Source organism: Notolabrus celidotus, chromosome 4 (assembly GCF_009762535.1).
Source record: "Notolabrus celidotus isolate fNotCel1 chromosome 4, fNotCel1.pri, whole genome shotgun sequence".
NCBI lineage: Eukaryota > Metazoa > Chordata > Actinopteri > Labriformes > Labridae > Notolabrus > Notolabrus celidotus.
In genome coordinates, this window is record NC_048275.1 from 9810114 (window position 1) to 9832569 (window position 22456).

At 39.2% G+C, this 22456-nt stretch overlaps 3 protein-coding genes across 3 annotated transcripts; 1 reads left to right on the forward strand and 2 right to left on the reverse strand.

Annotated features, from left to right (window-relative positions):
- The first annotated feature begins 1161 nt into the window (after positions 1-1161).
- On the forward strand, positions 1162-10881 carry si:ch211-217g15.3 (uncharacterized protein LOC368914 homolog). Its single transcript, XM_034681352.1, has 6 exons — positions 1162-1348; positions 9084-9132; positions 9404-9475; positions 9600-9663; positions 9766-9803; positions 9912-10881. Exons 3-6 carry the CDS (start codon positions 9468-9470, stop codon positions 10498-10500), a joined length of 699 nt encoding a protein of 232 aa, XP_034537243.1. The 5' UTR covers positions 1162-1348; positions 9084-9132; positions 9404-9467; the 3' UTR covers positions 10501-10881.
- On the reverse strand, positions 10622-12310 carry fuom (fucose mutarotase). The gene is made up of 6 exons (XM_034681353.1): positions 12139-12310; positions 11869-11937; positions 11715-11785; positions 11532-11630; positions 11357-11430; positions 10622-10964 (listed from the first exon to the last, which is right to left on the reverse strand). The coding sequence occupies exons 1-6, from the start codon at positions 12221-12223 to the stop codon at positions 10898-10900; spliced, it is 465 nt and encodes a 154-aa protein (XP_034537244.1). The 5' UTR covers positions 12224-12310; the 3' UTR covers positions 10622-10897.
- A 1887-nt stretch (positions 12311-14197) lies between these two features.
- LOC117811893 (arylamine N-acetyltransferase, pineal gland isozyme NAT-10-like) lies at positions 14198-15118 on the reverse strand. The gene has a single exon (XM_034682390.1). It carries the CDS (start codon positions 15116-15118, stop codon positions 14246-14248), a length of 873 nt encoding a protein of 290 aa, XP_034538281.1. The 3' UTR covers positions 14198-14245.
- Positions 15119-22456: the final 7338 nt, after the last annotated feature.

Here is a 22456-nt window from a genome sequence, read left to right on the forward strand (position 1 = left end):
GCCTCCAACCATAGCAAAACGCTCATGATTGTATTCTGACTTTGAAATTTCTCTTTGACAATATCTTAACATTGTTTACTACTAAAATACTATGATCAAGATTTTGATCACACCTTCTTGTGTTTAAGTTTTGGACAGTCCTTCTTGTCCACAGGAGGGTGCAAAAATCATTACAATTCAAAAACTCCTCACAGGAGCTTCAAATGAATAGTTGATGATAAATATAAGTAAGTGGTTGAACTAGTTTAATCTCATGTGATAGATTAAAAGGTCAATTATAATCAAGTGTTGTGTTTACAGTTTGCTGCCCCAAGTGACAAATATTTGTGAAATGTTTTAAGTTTTTGGAATAGATTCAGATTCAGATTCAGATTCAGAATACTTTATTAGTTCCCAAAGGACAATTTAGTTTTACAGTCAACCTCTCCATAGTACAGAATATACAGTAAAGGAAATAAGGAAATAAATAACACTCGTGACATCAGCAACTACCACAACCAGTGACCGTACAGCAAAGCGGGATGCTACGTACCTCCCGATTTATTCTGCCTTTTGTGCATCTAGCAGCCTTATGGTAGAAGGAATAAGGACAGGAGGACTGCTGGGTCGCACACGCACTGCAGTGCCCCTAGCCCATAGAATAGAAATATTAACAAACATCAGTGAAGCTAAATTGAAGTCTGCAGTTCCCTGGTTTATCCTGTCGGGGAGCAGAACTCATAATTTATGAGCCACATGCACCAAGTGTTGGCATGATGTGTGTTTCATTTAACTGACTTTTCCAAAACATTAGTTCTCCTCAAGTGGAAAATGTGTTTAATGAGAAGCGTCCAAAACACAGTAAATAGCCATTAAACTTACTCTAACAGCTCCCACATGTTTACTGAGTTTATGAGGGGTGTGATTGAGGGAGGATAAGGGATATAGTTTGCGTGTGAGTGTGTAAAGAGAAAGAGAAAGGGACCACCTTTGCTTTATATTTACTTCTGGAGCTACAATATAGTAAAATATATATTTTGGAGGATACACAGTCAAAGCAGGGTAATAGCTCTGCGTCAGCTCAAATAGCAATAATGGTCGCTTCAGATGATACTTTTCAGATTAGCTGCCCTGGACTAAAAGGTCAACCATATTCCTCTGTGTCTCCTCTCAAACAGACAAAGAGCTTCCCTGTCTTCTGTCGTCCGTTGCATAACAGACAGAGAGGAAAAGTTCCTCTTTCTGTCTGTCTCCTGTGGAGCTGCTTCAGTTCTTGGTCCGCCTCTCTTCGTCTGCTCCAGCTGTCATCAGAGCTATTGTTGCTGAGAACCATTTCAGGCATTATAACCCTGTGGAGCCAGATAGTGAGGTGAGTCCAGGCCCCAGACTGACTGACTCATCACTTCCATTATTTCAGCCTTACACCCCACCTGAATACACATTTTTACTAAGTATTAGCACAAAAATGCTTCAAAATCAGCCCTTGATGTAGTGTCCAATAACTACAAGAGTAAATACGCCAAGCTGACATCATTATTTACCCTACACCCCGATACAGTGACTTATTTCTTCATTACAACAGTAGCCTATACAGCCAGAATGTTAATTCAACTTATATAACCAACTATTGTTTCAAAGCGGCAAAGTAGAACTGATTACAAGTAGAACATTACATGGTGTTGTTAGCAAGATAACCAAGTGTAGCATAGTTAATATCCCCTCAATGGGCTGATGTAGGCTGTACAAGAACAGCAATCTAATCACAGATATGCAGCTGTGAAAAAATAATGATGTGTAGTATTCTAATTTGCACTGGTATTTAAGATGTAATTGTTGACAGGCCAGTGTTTAAGTCTTTGATTCAGAATCAATACAACATTTGAACACCTCAGTTCAGCACTGTAACATGTCAATGTCAAAAACATGTAACTGTGGAGCAGCATGCTCACTAATTCTCTCTGCGGCTGTTTCATAAGTCTGACAGCTCCCCTGTTCACCCAACCATCGTCACAACTTTTCATGTTCGCCTCCGCACTTCCACGGAGGTCCTCCCCCTCAGCCCTGTAATTCACGCGGTTTAACTCCTCAGTGAGATGTCTAATGTGTGTTTAATGGGTGTTGGTGAGGCAACAATTAAGTTAATTGTACATCATTGAGTTAATTTTAGTTATTAAGAAAACCCCAGCTTTCCTAAATGTTGTGAGTGTGGGGGATATGACGGAAGACACTGAGTGAAGACAGAGGGCTGGTTAGCCTCAAATACAGGCCTGCGCTCCGAAACGACCTTTATGAGATTTACTGATAGTAATGACGGTGATGATGAAGGTTTGCTGTTGATGATTGTTTGAGAAACTTTCTTATGAGGCGTACAATAATACATTATCACCTTACAAACAGTGATACAGTTCATGTAGAGGTTTAGCCTGGAGTCTGATGTCTCCAGCTGGTTGTCGCCTGTTAAATATTCTGTTTTCTATTTGTTACCCTGCCAGTAGAGAGGCTTGATAAAGATGCCACTTTCAGTCAAGTAGAAACATGACGGCTGAATTCCTCACAGTGTTTTCAGTAATAAGCAGTTATTGGTTTTGAGGTAGAGCCAGAACACAAGATCCTGCACTTAAAGTCACAGTTTGACAAAAAGGGCTGTCATCAGATTCAGTGACATATTAATATATATGACGACATGTGTGTATATTTGTAAGTGATCATACAAACTCTGCACATACAGCTTAGCCAAAAAATTTAAAGGCTACTGCAAAAGCACATGTTTTCTCTGTTACTATTCTACTTTTCAAAGATTCTTTTTGAGTAAATTGAACATTTTTGTTTTATTCTATCCATAATTTTTCTGACTTTAAAACTTCCATTTAAAATGTTCTTATTTAGGTCTTTAATTTGCAGAAAGTGACAACTGGTTTAGGTGACAAAAAGAGTTGTTTTTGAGACTGATAGTAATGCAAAGAAAAAACAAGTTAATATTCATTTTTAAGCAATCCTTATTTTTTTACTTTTCCTTATTGCAGCCTTTATATACTTTGAGTTGTTTTCTACCAGTCTTCCACATTGCTGTTGTCATTATGCCACTGTTGATGCAAATTCAAGCATTTTGGCTTTGTTTGATTGGTAGCCAGGTTATCAGTAAATCCTTACCTCACTACGTAAAATAAAATTGATCAGAAACTGCAACAGAATTGTGTCCGTGCATGCAAAGATGCTGGTCTTAGGAAAAATGTGGTGGTCTCTTAATTTTTTCCACAGCTGTATGAACTCATGCTCAGAAACCAAGACATAATTTGAGCAAAATGAAGCCAGCTCGTTGGTTTCAAAAATGGAACTTAGTCAAATATTCATTTTGTTGGGCTGCATGGTGGTGCACTGGTTAGCATGGTCACCTCACACCTTGAAGGATCCTCAAGCCTCCCAAAGACACACTCATTAAGTTAGTTGGTCACTCTCATTTGCTTGTGGGTGGGAGAGTGTCTGTGTATATGTGGCCTGTGATAGGCTGTCGACCTGTCACGGGTAAGCCCCGCCTCTCGTCAAATGACAGCTTGGACAGGCTCCAGCCCCCCATGACCCCGAATAGGATAAGCGGTATAGATAATGGATGGAAGGATACATTCATTCTGGTGGTTTTCCTCATAAATTACAGCCGCCTGCAACATTTCAAGCATGTTTTCGACCCCAGATTTATGCTCATAAATCACAACTTAATGCTGCATCTAAATAGTTACAGACAGGCAATTTATTCTTGGCTCACTCCCTGCATTTTGTGCAATAACATTGTGTGACTGTGTGTGTTTCAAAGTTTATTGGCAGCAGTCATTACTTGCTGACAACTCACATGTGTTCTGCTCTTTTTTGTTGCCCTTACATTTTCTAAAGGGCTCGTCATTCACATGAGCACAAACGCACAAATGCACAAACACACTAATGCATCCGCGCACATAACCAAAGGCAGGAAACAGGCAGAAGGGTGCAGTGTGACGGGAAGAGGGGAACATATCTACTCATGTACTTGGCAGATCAAACCAAGCCTCTGATGGAACAATCTGTGCTCACCACACATAAAGATTAAATTATCCTCACATCACCTGCAGTCATTTTGGAGCTGAGGGGGTGTTAGAGGCTCATTAAGGAATCTTCCACTGTCTCTCTCTCCTGCTTGTTTTGCTTCAAGGCTTCATAATTACTTGACTTAAACTTCTTCAACACCAGAGATAATGTTAAATACAAGCTGGGTCATATATCTTCTTGATGAGATGCATATCATATAAATGTGTTTGTGGTTTCAAATGCATGCAAGCAATAAATGTTGATCATTTTTTATGACTGTATTTATTGAGGTTTTGTTTTACTGTACTCTGTAGTATATAAGTACATTAGTATTCGTATTAGTATTACTGTGTACTTACAAGTCTACTGTTTTATACCCAAGAGACAAAAGTAGCCACTAAGTGTAACAGGGGCTCAACATTTTGAGAACAACACTAACTTGCTTCTTGCTTAGAGTTGGATAAAAACATGATACTTCATATCTGTTTGGTTTAATTTGTGCTCAGCTAGCTATGAATAAAATATCTGCTAACCAGTATCTCTTAAACTCAATACGGTTTAACTTGTTTGTTTAATTTTTGCCAAAAACAATGTATGAAAATGCCAAATTTACCAGCAGAGTTTTATACAGACACTTCACATTGAACGCCAAATATCAACTCAACTCCTTCCAACCTGAACACAGGCACTAAACTTCAGTGCAAAGAAATAATTGATCTTGTTGCTGGTAATCTCATTTTACTATGAAGGTCATGTAAAGGCATCAGAGTGAGAGTGGCAGTATTTCACAAGCAGGTAAAAACTCCTTATAGTGCCTTTAAAACTATAAAGCAGTCATATTTTCAGCGCTTCGCATACAAGTTCACACCCTGCGACCATTTGACACCACTCCTGGAACACAGGCTTACAAGTGTTGACCTGAAAAACCATTTCCACTTGTCGTACGACTTCTTTTAAACTGTCCGACACTTCATCACCTTAGTGAAGTGACTGAGATACAGTACAGTCCAATAGAGAACGACTCATTTGCAGTGTAAACCACAGAGAGTTGAGTTTCCTGTACGTCTGTGGAACCATCAGAAGTTCTTGTGGTTAAATCTGTGCTGGAAGCTGCTCGGCCTCTGAGCTTCACATGAAAGATGTTTTTACTGATGTGTTCAGGAGACAGGGGGTGGTTTTGAATGAGGATAGGCACACTTTATCCATCAAACCTCACTCTCAAGGCCCTGGAACAGCAGGGCCATGTTTCTCAGGGTTGTGGTTTCTGGGAGATAGACAGAACATTTCCATAATGGCTCCAATCTACTGGCCTCAACGTCAGTTTAAAAACTGTGTCTGTACCAGGAATTTTCATGTTTTCATGATGAATGCAATTTAATTTAAAGGAATGGATTGACATTGAGGGAAATACACTAATGAGCCTTCTTACTTTGAGTACAATGACAGGACTAATGCAATTCTATACTCTCAGGTAGACTATCAGGTATCCTTTGTCTACAGGTGACTAAATCTGCTAACAAGGGCTTCTTAAGCTCATCAATTGACATGCCATGTCTCACTGTGTAAGCTACATAAAAAACAACCTATTAAGATATATGTAAACATGTTAGTCCGACCGAAATCATATTCAGCCAGATTTCTCAAAGGCAGACTAACATGCCTAGATAATGCAGTTGGGGATCGATTTTCTCATGCATACACCTCAGTTGGTCCCAAACTGGCCTTGGTGTTCATTAGTCCAATTAAATAGTCAATGACTTGACCTTAGGGTGCATGTAATGTAAATGACCCTTCTGGCATGTAAAAATACTGACTGAGCAGAGACCTTAGGGGGTGTAAAATGAAGCTAATGTGTAAGTGTCATTGCCTTGATTGATAGGACAGCCAAGAGAGAGAAATCACATGTGGGAGGAGAGGGGGGATGATATGCACCATAATGTAGTACAGGTTGGGAGTCAAACAAACGATAAATACAAGGACTTTGCCTCTGTCCATGGGGCTCCACTGACTGAGCTAAAACTCCAAGGAAGAAACCTTTAATTGAATTCAAGAACAAGACACAAAGCAGTTTCTTTGTTAAAACGGTTGAATTTCTCTGAAGCTTTTGAGCAGACACCCAACATAAGGAGTGACCATGAGCCTCATTAAAGCCAACATCATGAAAGGTTTTTGTTTCTTGTTGATCAGCTTGATTTTTAGAGATAGTTTCCTCTGATTCAACAATGTTATTCACAATCACATCACATTCATGCTGGCTCAGGAGTGTGGCCTTGAATGAGTTGTTAAATAAAATATCACGCTGGTTGGAGGGGTGTGTGTTTTGGGGCAATACTCAATATCTAGGTATCTATGTACAATATTGTAATTAGAGGAACAAACTGAATCAGACAATCTGCAGTTAATATACAATAGTCAAAGCAGAATCAAGCAGAAGTTGTTGCTTTATCAGATTCCTTTGTATCTTAAAGATCTCTGACTCTTTCTTCCTTCAGGAGAGCATGTTTGGGCAACAGACAGCAGATCAGTGACCTGGTGGGAGCGGGGCTGGTTGAGGGGTAACTCTGGACTCGTACATATGGATCTGATAGAGAGGACAGATAACCGGCAGACGCGGTGGAGCCATCCCTTAAACAGAGCAGGAAGTGTGAGGCGTGTCTGTCTGCTGCCATTCTACTGTACAGAGTGTGTGTACGTGTGCTGAATCCTGTCGTCATGAGACATTGTTGTCCCATGTGTTGACTCAATGACTCCCCTGCTGTTGTTGTATGATCAGAGAAAAAGCCGGAGCTTAGTGGATTCACAGAAGCTTTGATGGACCAACAGAAGCTAAAACACTGAAGGGAAATACAGTCATATTGTTGAAAGGTGTTTATGTTTTTTATATCAGTTAAAATTAGTTATGTTGCTTTTTTTTACTTAACGATGTCCAGCATACACTTGGAGATTCAGTTTTTCAGTTTTGGCTTTATAGAAAGTAGCTTACTCTGTAAACAAAAATAAGGCAGCTGCTGTATTCAAGACGGTGATTGTAACTGTGGGACAGGATATTTCTTATGATCATAAATTAGAGTTGACACTTTGAAAAACTGCTTCTGGTGCTCAGATCACAAGCCGACCATCTGCTTCCAATCTGTTCCCATACATTGAGTGGATGTGGGGAGGCAACATTAAAGTGTTTAGATATGAGAATATTAAGCGATATCTGGAATTCAGATTCTAGATTGAAAGGCTCACTTGCTCACCCTGTAAATAGTTTAGATGTAAGGAGTAGGATAATTTTCTCAAGACATAAAACAAATTTACTTTTTTAAAGGTTTGAGTAAAAATCTCTTTTATGTGAACAATTTAAAGGTTTAAAGGTGATATATCACGCTTTTTTCATCAATATATATTGGTCTAAGAGGTCCCCAAAACATGTCTTTAAAGTTTATGCTCAAAAAAACACTTTGAAATCAGATTTTGGCATGCCTGAAAAGCCCTCTTCTTCAGTCCTCCTCAGAACACTCTGTTTTCCCTCTGACCACGCCCCCTGAGGAAGTGGATGTGCCTCGGCTCTCCAGCATGTTGATCTAATGTTTACATGTTGGCTGAATATACACGGCTGCTCAGAGATCACGTTACTTCAACCCTCTGAATCTGATCCAGAATCTGATCCTGACGGAGAAAGGCAGCGGGACCTTTTCTGAAGGATTGGTCACAGATTCTGTGTTTCTTGTTGTTTTATTTGTCAGTATGTCGACGTGTGTCTTGGTACACAGCTACAGCTACGACATGTAGCTATGTAGCTATGCTAACTAGTGCTAGCACTTATCCATGATAAATAAAAATCATCCACTATATCTTCAAATCTGCAGACGTGGGGAGTAAAACCGACCTTTGTGTTTATTAAGACAGCCTACAACTAGCATGCCTCCCTCCTAAGCTCCTTGTTAGCACACATTTGTGCAGGTAATGAAAAACGGGGGAGGGATTCAGTATTATTTTATACAGTCTATGGGCTGAACAAGCTCCGAGCTCTGACTCCGTGACAGACCGGATATTGTTGTTACGTAACAAAAACACGGAAGTCTGAAACGGCTCGTTTCACACACATTTACAGAAAGGTGTAGAAATCAAAACAGGGGCAGAATGGATTTTTTTCATTCTCGGGGGGTTTGTAGACATGCCAGGGAAACATATTTCAGGTAGAGAACCATTAAAAAGTCAATTTTGCATGATATGTCACCTTTAAGGTTTTTACTGGAGAAGAAGGTGTCAACATTTGAATTAATAAAGACACAGAAGCTCTCAGTCACATTTAGTGGAGTGAAAAGTATTTGATTCTGAGATGTAACGGAGTAGTTTTAAAGATTAAAGCTCCTGTGAGGAACTTTCTGTTGGTGTTGATTTTGGTGCCCCCTGTAGTCAGTGTGATACCTTTTGCATTTTTGCTGAACTTGTCCCATACAGGTAAGTTTTGACCGAAATAAATAAATAAATAAGTTAATTAATCCTGCTTTTCTTTAACAGCAAAATGTAACATTCACTGTCAGTATTTGCTGTGGAAAAATAACTGTAAAGGTGTTACATCAGCGTGCAGTAAATCGATTTGTCTGACACCTCCCCCTCGCAGTGATTACAGAGATAAAAAGTTACAATATATTAGTTGTTGACCTTTTAGTTGATGGTCTTTTTTGCTTCTGTAGGTTATGAAAATGCATCTGTGTTGTTTTTGTTCTTTATCATAACCAGTCAAAACCTCCTCACAGGAGCTTTAATTAAAATATCTGAAATCTGCTTTTCCTAATTTCTTAATTTGTGTTTCTTAGCAGCAGATGGCAAACTGTGTAATGATCGCAATATACGGTCACATATATGTGTCTTTATTTATTTTACTCTGTTTCATAACAAACTAAAAACTCCACACAAGCTTTAAATAATCATACATTTTCATCATATCGCCGTTTAGTGAACTTCAGCACATGTGATAGTTACAACCTCCTTAAGGAGTTTGATGGACTGTAACTACATGATAAAGTTTGACTCATGATTAAATATCTCTAACTCAGCTTTCAGGTCAAAGGTGAGCATAACATCAAGATCATTGACTGCTTACAGGTAAGATATCTCTGATGTAATACAGTGTATTCACACATAAAACCTGAGAACAGAAGCAATTTTATTTGGAATCAGTTGTTGGACTTGGGTGCTGACATGTTTTCAGAGAGACACTGAAGTTGAAGAGAAACACTTTGTTTTGCACAACACAGACCACACAAGGTGTGATGACTTCCTTTCAGCTGACACTTCTGTTTTCAGAGGGGACAAAGATCAAGAAATTATGTTGTAACTGGTTTATTGCTGGGACTTCGGTCCTTGAATTCCACAGAAGGTGGACTGATGAGAAAGATTTGCTGTTGTCATTCGAAAACATTTAGCTGACAGCAGACACCATGCTCAGGTAAGAAACTATACATCTGTCAGCCTTGTTTTGTAGTTAAAGTGTTTACATTGTTTGTTTCTTTGCCTAGACTGAAGTAGCGTGTGTGAGTGTGGACAGTAATCCTGAGTGTTTTCATTTACAGGTTTTCTCTTACAATCGCTGTTACTCTGATTATCAGCGTTACAGCAAAGCCACATAAACCATTGGTATGTACATGTTTCTATATATATAAATGAACACGATGTTGACTCTGATATTTTTAATTTGAGTTTTTATTTGACAACATCATGTCTCTGCTCTTTTCTCAGAATACATTTAAAGATGAAGCATTCCAGGACACCGTTATGTAAGTTGTCATTTCCTTGAACTAAAATAGAAGTGAATATCTTTCTTTTTGTCTGGAGGAAATTCAGACTGAGATTGATGTTGTTTTTATTTATCTTTTTAATTTCAGGTCGATAGGTAAGGACGGAAAAATGTCCTGGGGAGTGGAAGTGGAGCCCCCAGAGGATCTGGATGAAACTCTCTATGACGTGGACCCAAGCATGAAGATCTGGAAGAGCATGATGGGCGGTAGAGAAGACAAACACCACATGAAGGCAGAGGTAGACCTGGACGAGCTGCACCACCCTTCAATAGCTGAACGGATCAGAGCTAAACTCCAAAGCATAGCAGAACACCGTAAAGCAGACTCTCGTGCCGAGTTTGTGGAAGTAGAGGAGGATAAAGACAACGTGGACCACCCTGATTTTGAGGTGGTTCCAGAAGACCCTGAGCAGGACTGGGATGCAGTCTACAACACAGCTCAGGAAAAGCTGTCTGGATATTTGGCTCCACTTGTGGCTAAATACCAAACCGGTGCAGAGGTGCGTCCTTTATACTCTGAACCTGAAGAGGACATGGATGACCTGTACCACAAAGACTTCCTAGAGCCGGCCCTTCACCAAGACGATGCCCAACCTGCTGAAGCTCTGGTTGATCTGCCGTCGCAGAGGAAGCACAGCGAGCCAGAGGAAGACCTGGATGATATTTACCACAAATGATTCTTTAACAACACCTCAATCTTTGTAGATATTAACACGAATCCAGAAAAACAAAGTCATTGCAACAGTTAACAAATGTAATTTAACTTGTCTTGATATTAGAGATACTGAAACACACTCATCAGAGATTCATGCATGTTTTTATTTAAATGTATGTACAAGGTAGATGATTTTTACAAACTTTACAAAGACTGACTGCTTCTCAAAAACATAGATTATTTAGAGCACAAATTACAGTAACAAAAAGAAAACATGTAATTCAAGGATTCAGCTGGAAACTGTTTGAACTTATAAAATGAGATTTCTGCAAAACACTTCCCTTGATTTTCACAGAAAGGAATAAAGCTAATCCATATGGCAACATCAGTACTTTAAAAAGTGTCTCAGTGTCTGTGTATCACTCCAGCAGCTCTGCAGGAATCACCCCCTTCTTCAGTATCAGGTTCCCATACAGCCCTGTTTCCCTGTGTGGACAGAGCAGAGGGAACTTCAGAGAGAGGGAAGTATTTCAGTTACCTGCTGCTTTTTCAAATACATGTTTGAAATAATGATATGCAATGTGTTCATGAACAGAATGATCACCACGTGCATTCAAGACTTTTCAGAAGTTCATGAAGTGATTCAAGTGAAACAAACTGCAGTTCAGTCTGAATGCCAGGCTAATGAAACACAGGTGATCACAGAAATGAGCAACCATTTTCATAATTTCGCAACTCAAGGATGTTTGCTGTTTTTTTTAAGTCAGCCAAAAAAATAAAGTCCTCAGAAATCTTTTATAAAGTGATACTTTTGAAAACATTTTGTAGACCCAGAATATAACATTCAACAATTAAACAAAAGAAGAATTAATACAGACCCTGTCGCCACAACAGCGTAAGCTTTCTTTGCTCGATCGTAGAAAGCAAACCTTTCCACTATCTCAAGAGAAGTCTGTATGAAAACAGAAATACACAATCAGTCAAAATTAAATCAATGCACAGTTATTATTTCACTTATCTAATCTTAACCATGGAGTGGAAGTGTTATTGTACCTGAGACCCAGCCTCACGTAGGAGGTGTGCGTATATGCCCCACAAAGGGACATCTATACCCCTCCGCTTGTCACTGTCCACCAGATCCACGATTGCAGCCTGTGGGAACATATGCATAGATTTAACAATTCAAAATAAAAAATATGAAACAAAGTACCTAATAAAAATGGAAATAATTTGTACCGCATGGGGGACATAGGTGTCCAGGGGCAGCAGTTTCAAAATGGCCTTCAAAAGCTGAGGGATACCCAAACCTGCACATCAAGATCACATGTTGAAACAGTCTGTTATGAAAATCACTTTATAAAGCTCCTGTCATGGTTTTGTGTTTATATACCGTCAGCTCTGATCTCTTTTGGACCACAGGCACAAATAGAGGATGCTGGAAAGTTTGCATCAGCAAGAACTAAAAAAACAAACACAAATAAATGAGAACATGTTACATTATTTTTTTCCCCATAGCTACAGGTTGATGATCCTGTCACACCAGTCCTGCCTTGTCACTGTTTACACAGGGGTACTGTGCATTTAAGTCAGCGTGCAGTGCTAGCCCAGCAAGCACAGCCATCAAAAAGTGCAGCTCTCTGAATGTAATTAAATGTCATACCCAGTTCATCCCCATGACCCATTTTAGCGAGAGCATAGAGTAGTTCTGGTGACAGGATAGAGGGGATTCCCTTCAGGACGACCATAGTCGCAGTTACACAGGGTGGACAGCAGCAGAGAGTATAGAAACGAAGCGAGAGGATTCACTGTAGCCGACTTCCGCCTTCGTTCAGGTTCGTTTAATACGCGCCCATAAAGGTCGCTTCTTCAACGATAAATATACATATATAAGTATAAAAACGTTTGGAGGGAAGAGCTGATTTTAGTTTGATGCCGTCAAAATCTGCTGTCCTCATAAAAAAATCCAAACTTTACTTTGTCAGGCAGGTGATGGGACTATCTTGGACTGGTAACTATCTTGATTTTAAAATTGTTAGTCTTTGAGGACACAAGGCATCCGTCACATGATTAGAGACTCCAATATGATTGGACAACAGGACAATTCCCTGCTATAGCTTCAAATTGTATTATTATATGTGCTTTTTTATTCTATAACATATGAGTGAGACAATGCATTCATCTTTTCAAGATTCAAGACTCAAGATTCAAGAAAGCTTTATTGCCAAGTGAGCTTGCACACAAGGTGGTGAATGAAACACTGGTACTTAACAACAAGACAATAAGGACACAACAAGACAGTAAGGGCAATAAATATATAAACCTAAAAACTAAACTTAAAAATTCTAAATAAAAATACTATATGTAATAATGATAATTCATAGAATTTATATAGTGCTTTTCTTAATACTCAAAGTCGCTTTACATAAGGTGAAAAATAAAAAAATAAAACATATAAATAAAACAAAACAGGGACAGAGGTGGGGCGGGGGGAGAGGTCATGTGTTGTATGCTGTTTGAAACAGGTAGGTCTTGAGGTGGTTTTTAAATGAGAGGAGTGAGTCAGAGTTGCGGATGTGTGAAAGGAAAGAGAGTCCCAGAGAGTGTACACAGAAAGCTATAGAAGTACTTTTAAAGACATGAAATAGATTCAATTAGCCTAAGCCAGAGTGCACATGTAGTAGATTAATATAATAATAAGTTATGTTATAGAATAAATTACAATATTGCACATGGTTATGAGATATTTTGCTCTGGAAATCAAAGCATTGTACTTGTTTTTTTGTACTTGTCTTTCCAGTGGTATGAATAAAATGTGTAAAAAGGTATTTAAACATAATTATAAGATTCAAGATTCAAGAAAGCTTTATTGCCAAGTGAGCTCGCACACAAGGAATTTGATGTGGTGAATTGAACACTGGTACTTAACAAGACAATAAGGACACAACATGACAGTAAGGGCAATAAATATATAAACCTAAAAACTAACCATACAAATTCTAAATAAAAATCAAAATACTATCTGTACAAAGAAAGCTATAGAAGTACTTTTAAAGACATGAAATAAGTTCAATTAGCCTAAGCCAAAGTGCACATGTAGAAGATGAATGTAATAATAAGTTATGTTATAGAATAATATTGCACATGGTTATGAGATATTGCACTGGAAGTCAAAGTATTGCACTTGTTTTTTTGTACTTGTCTTTCCAGTGGTATGAATAAAATATGTAAAAAAGTAAGTAAACATAATCATAATGTTTTATCATTATTAATCATTTTTCTAGATTGGCAGGTAAAAAAAAAAGGTCACATGTATCATACTTTAAAAAGTTGAATTTACCGTAAACTCATATTCACTTATATTGAGGGAGTTTCAAAACATTAAATCTTAGATTTAGAAGTTGGAGGAAGAGGTTAAAGAAAAAGCAAGTGGTTGTTGTTGTGCACAGATTGGGTTAGTAAAACCTTGACTAATGGAGGATCATACTTTTAGCTGCTTGTCCTCCAAGGTCAACATTGGCTCTGGGAATTCCCCAACACGAGGGCTGAGTAAGCAAGTGTTTTCATTTTACACACTTCGCTGATCTCTCTGTATTTTTGTTCCAAAAATCTACAGCTTTATTTTTCTTCTTCATACTTTAATTTGGATTTCTTGAGACAAAGGCACACATGGGCTGATTGCTACTACATGCAAACAAATAATTGAAATGGATTCACAAATCTTCAATACAGTTTATTTATTCTTCATGTACATATCACATGTGTTTATTTCAGATTGTGAGGTCTGCCTTTTTATTAACAGCTTGCAGTCTGTTCTGCAGTTTTATGTTGAACTTTTCCTTCAGAAATGATTCCATCTCATCATCTGTTATGTCTCTCATGTCAAAGATGTCGACACCTTTCTCAGGTTTGTAGGTGACTTCACTGTACGTCCAGCCAATCAGGGCTCTGAATCCTGTCGGGGTTTGCAAAGAGCAGATGGACTTATTGGTCAAGGGTGAAGTGGGGTCTGTCTGGAGATCGTTGTTCATCTTAATGAAATGAGCGATTTCTCGTGGCACCAGGGTGAAGTCGTAGATTGGAGATGTTTCTCTCCTGTTCACCAGACTTGATTTGGCAAAGTCAGGATTGAGAACCTCAGGCTTTCTACCGGTCTTCTCCAGCACCCACATGTCCCCCCTCTCTATGAGGCGAAAGACACCCGCTACCTGAGGTTGGTCTTTCCCAGAGACGAGCTCCAGGGGCTCCCATGTTTGAGAGGAAACCCCATAGCTTACATCTGCTAAATAAGCCTGTCCCTCAATGGTGACCATGTTAATGAGATGAGATTCAGTTGCTGGAAAGTCGTTGATGGTATTGCTGAAAACTCTGGAGCCCAAGGTGATAGTGTCGTAGCCCATTTCTCTCAGCACCCAACCAAACAGCAAGTTGTTCTCCATGCACCAACCCCCACGGCTGCTCCTCACAATCTTTTCAAAGATGACCTCCGGGTCCAAGTAGATCCTCTCTCCACAGTGAATGCTGAGGTTTTCAAATGGAATCTCCATGACGTGCTGTTTGTGGATCAACTTCAGTGTCGCAAGATCTGGCGAATCAAATGAGCCACGGAAGCCAATTCTTTGGAAGTATTCCTCCAAGTTCATTTTCCCTATAAAATACAAGATGTTGCATAAATGTTTGGATCAGTCCACCTGTTACACAGTGCGGTCATCTTGATTGTATTATAAGCTTCACATCAAAATATCACTGAACTCTAGTTTATATGACATTTTGATATCAGTGCTCTCACTGAATATTAATCAGGTGCATTTATAATCAGATTTCCAATACTTTCAAGTTCCTCATCTGTAAAGTTTGAGTCACAAATATTCAAAATAACAGTAAAATGTTTACTTGTACTTTTTTTGGCTGCAGTATCTTGTGGAGCAAAAACCCCAAAGCCTGAGGGCTTCAAAAGAGACACAAAATAGAACCAAACAAAACACATAAGTGATTCTTCCAGTGACAATGACATGCTGACATATAGGACATATCTTCTTAAACAGAGTTTAGAGGAGAAACAACTGAGCAAAGGTGAGAGGGGAGTGGAAAGTAGGCTAGATGATCCCAAATCGCCTGGAGTTAAAGGTTACCGAGACCCTGCCCACAAACTTAGAGAGCTACTGCTGTCACAAGTGTTACAAGTTGCAGTCTGTGTCACTATCCAGCTAGCGCCTGCTGATTCACAGTTTAACTGGTGCTGGATTAACAGCTGTCACAGTGTGCTTTGATAAGGTACACATATCAAAAGGACCATGGGTTTTGTCATTATGCAATATTAAAAAAAAGATCAATAAGAGCTGAAAACTTACTTTGAAGATCCACTTCCATTTGACTTTTCTAGTTTTCTGATCTAACTTCTTAAAATTAAAAGAGTGAATAGAACAGAGGCGTTCAGTACGGTGTCACTGTTTTAACTAGTGCTGGAATAACTGGTTATGGGTCTCCACTCCGGGCAGATGTTCTGGAGGCGCTACTTTTGAGAACTCTTGTTTATTCTATACTTTCCACATATTGTTCAACATCCAATTACGTCTCTCGCTTCCCAATTATAATAATTTATCCTGCCTTCTGACACATTTAAGTAACCAGGACAGAGTTTACTGAGTCACAGAGTAAATGTAAAGCAATGAATACTAGAAAAGAAGAACTAGATGATGTGCAGGTGCATTTTCAAAATCTAAAGTCATTACCGTGTCAGCCAGAATGAGTTTGGAGGTGGGGGCACATCCAGTGGGATGATGTAGGCTCCCATTATACCTGGCATTAAAATACATTTTCAGTAAGCTAGCACTTGACCACATACATTTACACCTGTATTAATATGCATCTTTGGTGTCCATACTGACATCTGATTGCACTCTTTCTGCTCACATCCTCTTCTTCTCCACATGATGTTCATTACTAATAAGTGAACTGTCATCACAAACTGTGATGTTAAATTACATTTATTAACAGAAGCATTCACAATAACCACTTGGAATTAACATTAGAGGCATGCAGTAACAGTTGTTTACAGTTTGCAGTGCATCTCCAGCTATAGGCCTAATAATATTTAATCAACTAACCCACATGTCAGAAGTTCACAGCTTCAGGCATCAACAATTTTCTCATCCTCTCTTTAAAATAATTTTAAGTGAAAGGCTTGATAACAAAGTTTCAGGAGCAGGACCACACCTCAACCACGCCTCCTCCAGCACTCTTATAAATACAAACCTATCCCTCTCCTCCCCTTTCCTTCTCACATTAAGTACCCCCACCCTCCCACCCCTTCTCTTTCTGTTTCTTTCTTTCTTCCTATACGTAGGGTCCGAAATGGGGGTTTATTGTGTCTGTGAGCTACACACGGCAGATCCCCTAATAAGCTTCCCCAAACCAACAACAGCGAGAAGTTCAGAATCACTCAGTCCAATTAGATCAATAAATCATTGTCAAATCGTATCCTGTTGTTGGTGTGGTCCTTGCTCGTGAAATGCATCCAAAATAGACAAACAAGTGTCCTAGATTAGTTCAACTTCAGCAGGAAGGCAGGATCTGGTACATGTTAAGTCCTTGTATACAGTGTTTTCTTCACAATATACTTTAATGAACTAAGAGGCTGATACTTTCAATACACACAGTAATGCCACAGTAGCAAATATTGTGGCACAGTTTAGCAGCATACCTCAAAACTTTATAAACTTCACATGAGAGGAAACTCTCCTAAAGAAACAGAATCAAACTTTTAGCCTCTGAAATACAGACTGTGATTGAGCTATGGATTCATTGTCAAGTCTCAGAGGACCCCAACGACCTGACACCTATAACCCTAAATCATCATCTGACAATAACAAGGAAACAAGTTCTTCCTCCTGTTTGATCAAAAGGATCAACAGGCACAGTACATTTCAGATGTATTCAGGAAAAGATGGTCAAAGGAATATCATGCATCACAGGAATGGCAAAAGTGGAACAAAATAAATTGAAATCTTTCAACAGGAGACATGGTATGAATGGTTGATGCCACTGTCCCACACATTTCCTGGATTATAGGGAATAAAATCCAATCCATAGTTACATAGGTTCATGTTCAGACAAAGACAAATCATATTGACAGATTGGTGAGAAAGATTTTCTTTTGGTATGAATTGATTATATTTATTTAATTTAATTTAGTATTTAAAAAAAGCACAAATGTGTCTATGTTGAATAAGAGTAATTATACATTTGAAAAAATGAATAGCATGTGTTCCTTTTGATTATGGCTCATGTTATGTACATGATGGAACTTCTATGTCTTATGATATGTAATTGTTATGTCTTGTTATGTCTTATCACTGAATGTATGACTTCACTGATGGTTGAATTAATATAGGTCACAAATACTAACCAAAACTGAGTGATGCAGGCCCAGAAGAGAGGAGATGTATTAGTGGGAATAAGAAAATGTGTGTATATCTTGAGCTGGTTATAATTTCCAAACGTGCAATAATGTTTTTAAATGGTATCTGTTGACTTTCAACTAAATATATACAGAATAGGTTTTAGTGCCATTACTCCAACAGACTGCATATTCTGTTAATCCTTGGTCCATGTTGTTTCAGACACCCTTGGGTGGGCATAATTCAAAGCAGACACCAGTGAATGTGTTATTTCGACACAGTCTCTGGTGCCAAGAATGTGAGATAATGAAAATATTTGTCAGATGGAAACCACTCCAGAGGAACTCTCAGCTGGATGGCAGAAAAATGCTGAGGAATCCTTTCCATGACCGCAGATCCTGGTTCTGTAAAAATGGCAGGAGATCTGCACATTAAAAGGCTTTTATAGAAGGTTATAGAAGTCGACGCTGCAGGCTTGTGGGTCTGTTTACTAAATTTACAACCCTGATACAGCTGCAGTTGATAATGAACAAGAAATATGTTGGTACTTTATTGGATGCTTTAATCTGCCAATATTTACTACATGTTTTATAATGGTTCCGCATTTTAGACCTATGATGTTGTTAATGTATCGCTCTTGTAACATACCTGGTGTTAAAAAAGATTGTACATGAAGGAATCAACCAATATTACAAAACAAAAATCGTAGGGAAATATATACGGAACCAGGGGTCATTTAAGATGGAATATGCCAAGTTTGCAAAGGTAATGAATACATGAGGTAGTATTAATTTCACATGTATGATTATTGATTTTACAGGTATAAGAATCCAAACTGGATAAAAAAGTGATAAAATCATGAATGCATTAATCATTGTGATACAGCAATTAACCGTATTATAATTCTGTAGGTGTTGCTAATAAAAAGGGTTAGGATTAGGGTTAGGGTTATGATTAGGGTTAGGGTTAGGGTTAGGATTAGGGTTAGGGTTATGATTATGATTAGGGTTAGGGTTAGGATTAGGGTTAGGGTTATGATTAGGGTTAGGGTTATGATTAGGGTTAGGGTTAGGGTTAGGGTTAGGATTAGGGTTAGGGTTATGATTATGATTAGGGTTAGGATTAGTGTTATGATTAGGGTTAGGATTAGGGTTAGGATTAGGGTTAGGATTAGGATTTAGGGTCGGTTAGGGTTAGGATTAGGGTTAGGGTTAAGGTTAGGGTTAGGATTAGGGTTAGGTTTAGGATTAGGGTTAGGATTAGGGTTCGGTTAGGGTTAGGATTAGGGTTAGGGTTAGGATTAGGGTTAGGATTAGGGTTCGGTTAGGATTAGGGTTAGGATTAGGGTTAGGGTTAGGGTTCGATTAGGGTTAGGGTTAGGATTAGGGTTAGGGTTAGGATTAGGGTTAGGGTTAGGGTTAGGTTTAGGATTAGGGTTCGGTTAGGGTTAGGGTTAGGGTTACGATTAGGATTAGGATTAGGGTAAGGGTTAGGGTTAGGGTTAGGATTAGGGTTAGGGTTAGGGTTAGGATAAGGGTTAGGGTTAGGGTTATGATTAGGGTTAGGGTTAGGGTTAGGGTTAGGATTAGGGTTAGGGTTAGGATTAGGGTTAGGGTTAGGGTTTGGTTAGGGTTAGGGTTAGAATTAGGGTTATGATTAGGGTTAGGGTTAGGATTAGGGTTAGGGTTAGGGTTAGGGTTAGGGTTAGGATTAGGGTTAGGGTTAAGGTTAGAATTAGGGTTAGGGTTAGGGTTAGGATAAGGGTTAGGGTTAGAATTAGGGTTAGGCTTAGGGTTAGGGTTAGGGTTATGATTAGGGTTAGGTTTAGGGTTAGGATTAGGGTTAGGGTTAGGATTAGGATTAAGGTTAGGGTTAGGGTTAGGATTAGGGTTTGGTTAGGGTTAGGATTAGGGTTAGGGTTAGGATTAGGGTTAGGGTTATGATTAGGGTTAGGGTTAAGATTAGGGTTCGGTTAGGGTTAGGGTTAGGATTAGGGTTAGGATTAGGATTAAGGTTAGGGTTAGGGTTAGGATTAGGGTTTGGTTAGGGTTAGGGTTAGGATTAGGGTTAGGGTTAAGATTAGGGTTCGGTTAGGGTTAGGGTTAGGATTAGGGTTATGATTATGATTAGGGTTAGGGTTAGGATTATGATTAGGGTTAGGGTTAGGGTTAGGGTTAGGGTTAGGATTAGGGTTTGGTTAGGGTTAGGGTTAGGGTTAAGATTAGGGTTCGGTTAGGGTTAGGGTTAGGATTATGATCAGGATTAGGGTTAGGGTTAGGATTAGGATTAAGGTTAGGGTTAGGGTTAGGATTAGGGTTAGGGTTAGGGTTAGGATTAGGGTTAGGGTTAGGGTTAGGATCAGGGTTAGGATTAGGGTTAGGGTTATGATTAGGGTTATGATTATGATTAGGGTTAGGGTTAGGATTATGATTAGGGTTAGGGTTAGTGTTATGATTAGGGTTAGTGTTATGATTAGGGTTAGGGTTAGTGTTATGATTAGGGTTAGTGTTAGGATTAGGGTTAGGGTTAGGATTAGGGTTCGGTTAGGGTTAGGGTTAGGGTTAGGGTTAGGGTTAGGATTAGGGTTAGGGTTAGGATTAGGGTTAGGGTTAGGGTTAGGATTAGGGTTGGGATTAGGGTTAGGGTTAGGGTTAGGGTTAGGGTTAGGATTAGGGTTAGGGTTAGGGTTAGGATTAGGGTTAGGATTAGGGTTAGGGTTAGGATTAGGGTTCGGTTAGGGTTAGGGTTAGGGTTAGGGTTAGGATTAGGGTTAGGGTTAGGGTTAGGGTTAGGGTTAGGATTAGGGTTAGGGTTAGGGTAAGGGTTAGGATTAGGGTTCGGTTAGGGTTAGGGTTAGGGTTAGGATTAGGGTTAGGGTTAGGGTTAGGGTTAGGATTAGGGTTCGGTTAGGGTTAGGATTAGGGTTAGGGTTAGGGTTAGGTTTAGGGTTCGGTTAGGATTAGGGTTAGGGTTAAGGTTAGGGTTATGATTAGGGTTAGGGTTAGGGTTAGGATTAGGGTTAGGTTTGGAATTAGGATAGGGTTTAGGGTTAGGGTTAGGGTTAGGATTAGGGTTAGCACCCCTTAAAGGGGTCTAAACCGCCCATGTATTGAACTATACTTATCATTGGCCTTCAAGTATGATTCCAATTGGATTTAAGTACATGTAGCAGCTTTCTTTTGTCATACATAACTGTTTGAGCTATTCAAATTGAGGTTTAGGGTTAGGATTAGGGTTCGGTTAGGATTAGGGTTCGGTTAGGATTAGGGTTAGGGTTAGGGTTATGATTAGGGTTAGGTTTGGAATTAGGATAGGGTTTAGGGTTAGGGTTAGGGTTAGGATTAGGGTTAGCACCCCTTAAAGGGGTCTACACCGCCCATGTATTGAACTATACTTATCATTGGCCTTCAAGTATGATTCCAATTGGATTTAAGTACATGTAGCAGCTTTCTTTTGTCATACATAACTGTTTGAGCTATTCAAATTGATTATTGTTTATTGACAATAGGCAGTGTATAAAACAGATCCACGGTAAAACAGTTGGATGCAGAAGAGTAGCTCATCATTACTGAGTAGCACAGAGGCAGTGTACTTTAGAGATATTTGAGGGACTTCTGGACAGTGATGGGGGGCTGCTGGGCTGGAGAAAAGGCCCTCGCAGGAGCCAGGCCTGTCTGCCGGAGTGAAAGCCCCTTTTCTCCCTCTCTGGACTCATGCTGCTCCCTCTTTATTTCAGCTTTTTTAAATGAGTTTATCACGCTATGAGGGTCTGCGCTGCCAAAATGTAACGTTTTGCCCCCTTTGTGCGTGTGGAGAGCCTCAATTGAGTCTACATTTATTATTTTGACCTTTCGGTAGCCTCAAAGAGGAGCTTCTTTTCGCTCCCTCTCTGCAGACTTTTGTGCTTCCCTGCAGAGAGAGGAGACGAGTTCTCTTCTCTCCTCCTTTCTAAAGTTTTGTTCCAGGGGGCTGACAAGAAAGCAAGCTCCAGGGGGAATATTGAATGAAAATAAAAATCAATTAGGCCATGGCCTTGTGAAGATATGGGGCGCCGCCGTGTGAAGATCAGAGAGTACAAAGGTGCTTGGCGATGATTGGAGCGGCACAAGAAAGCGCACACTAACCAAATTTGTTCTGGTGTTTTCTTTGAAGTCGAAATTATGGTTTTCAGCCAATATGAGCAACATTTCACACAAAGTGAAAACTAGGGCTTTCATTTTGTATATTTAACATACTTTTTTTATGAGACTTAAGAATGCAACAAAGTTATAGTAAGATAATTATAGTTTCCTCTTATAAATCTCCATAAATTTAGGGGCATACCTAATAGAAGCCATCATTGTACGACTATTACAATCGAGCCATTTACTTTTAGCATCATGTGCAAACAGTTGGCTTAAATATTTTTTTTTTTTAAACACCACCTACCTATTCAGGCAGCTACGTGTATTTTAAACTTATTGTCATAAATCTGTCACTTTGCACTCTTCTCATTTGCAAACAATCCAGGTCACATCAATGCAACAGGCTCATTGAATTTTGAGCTCTACATGACAAGTATCTGCACAAATGATTGTGTAA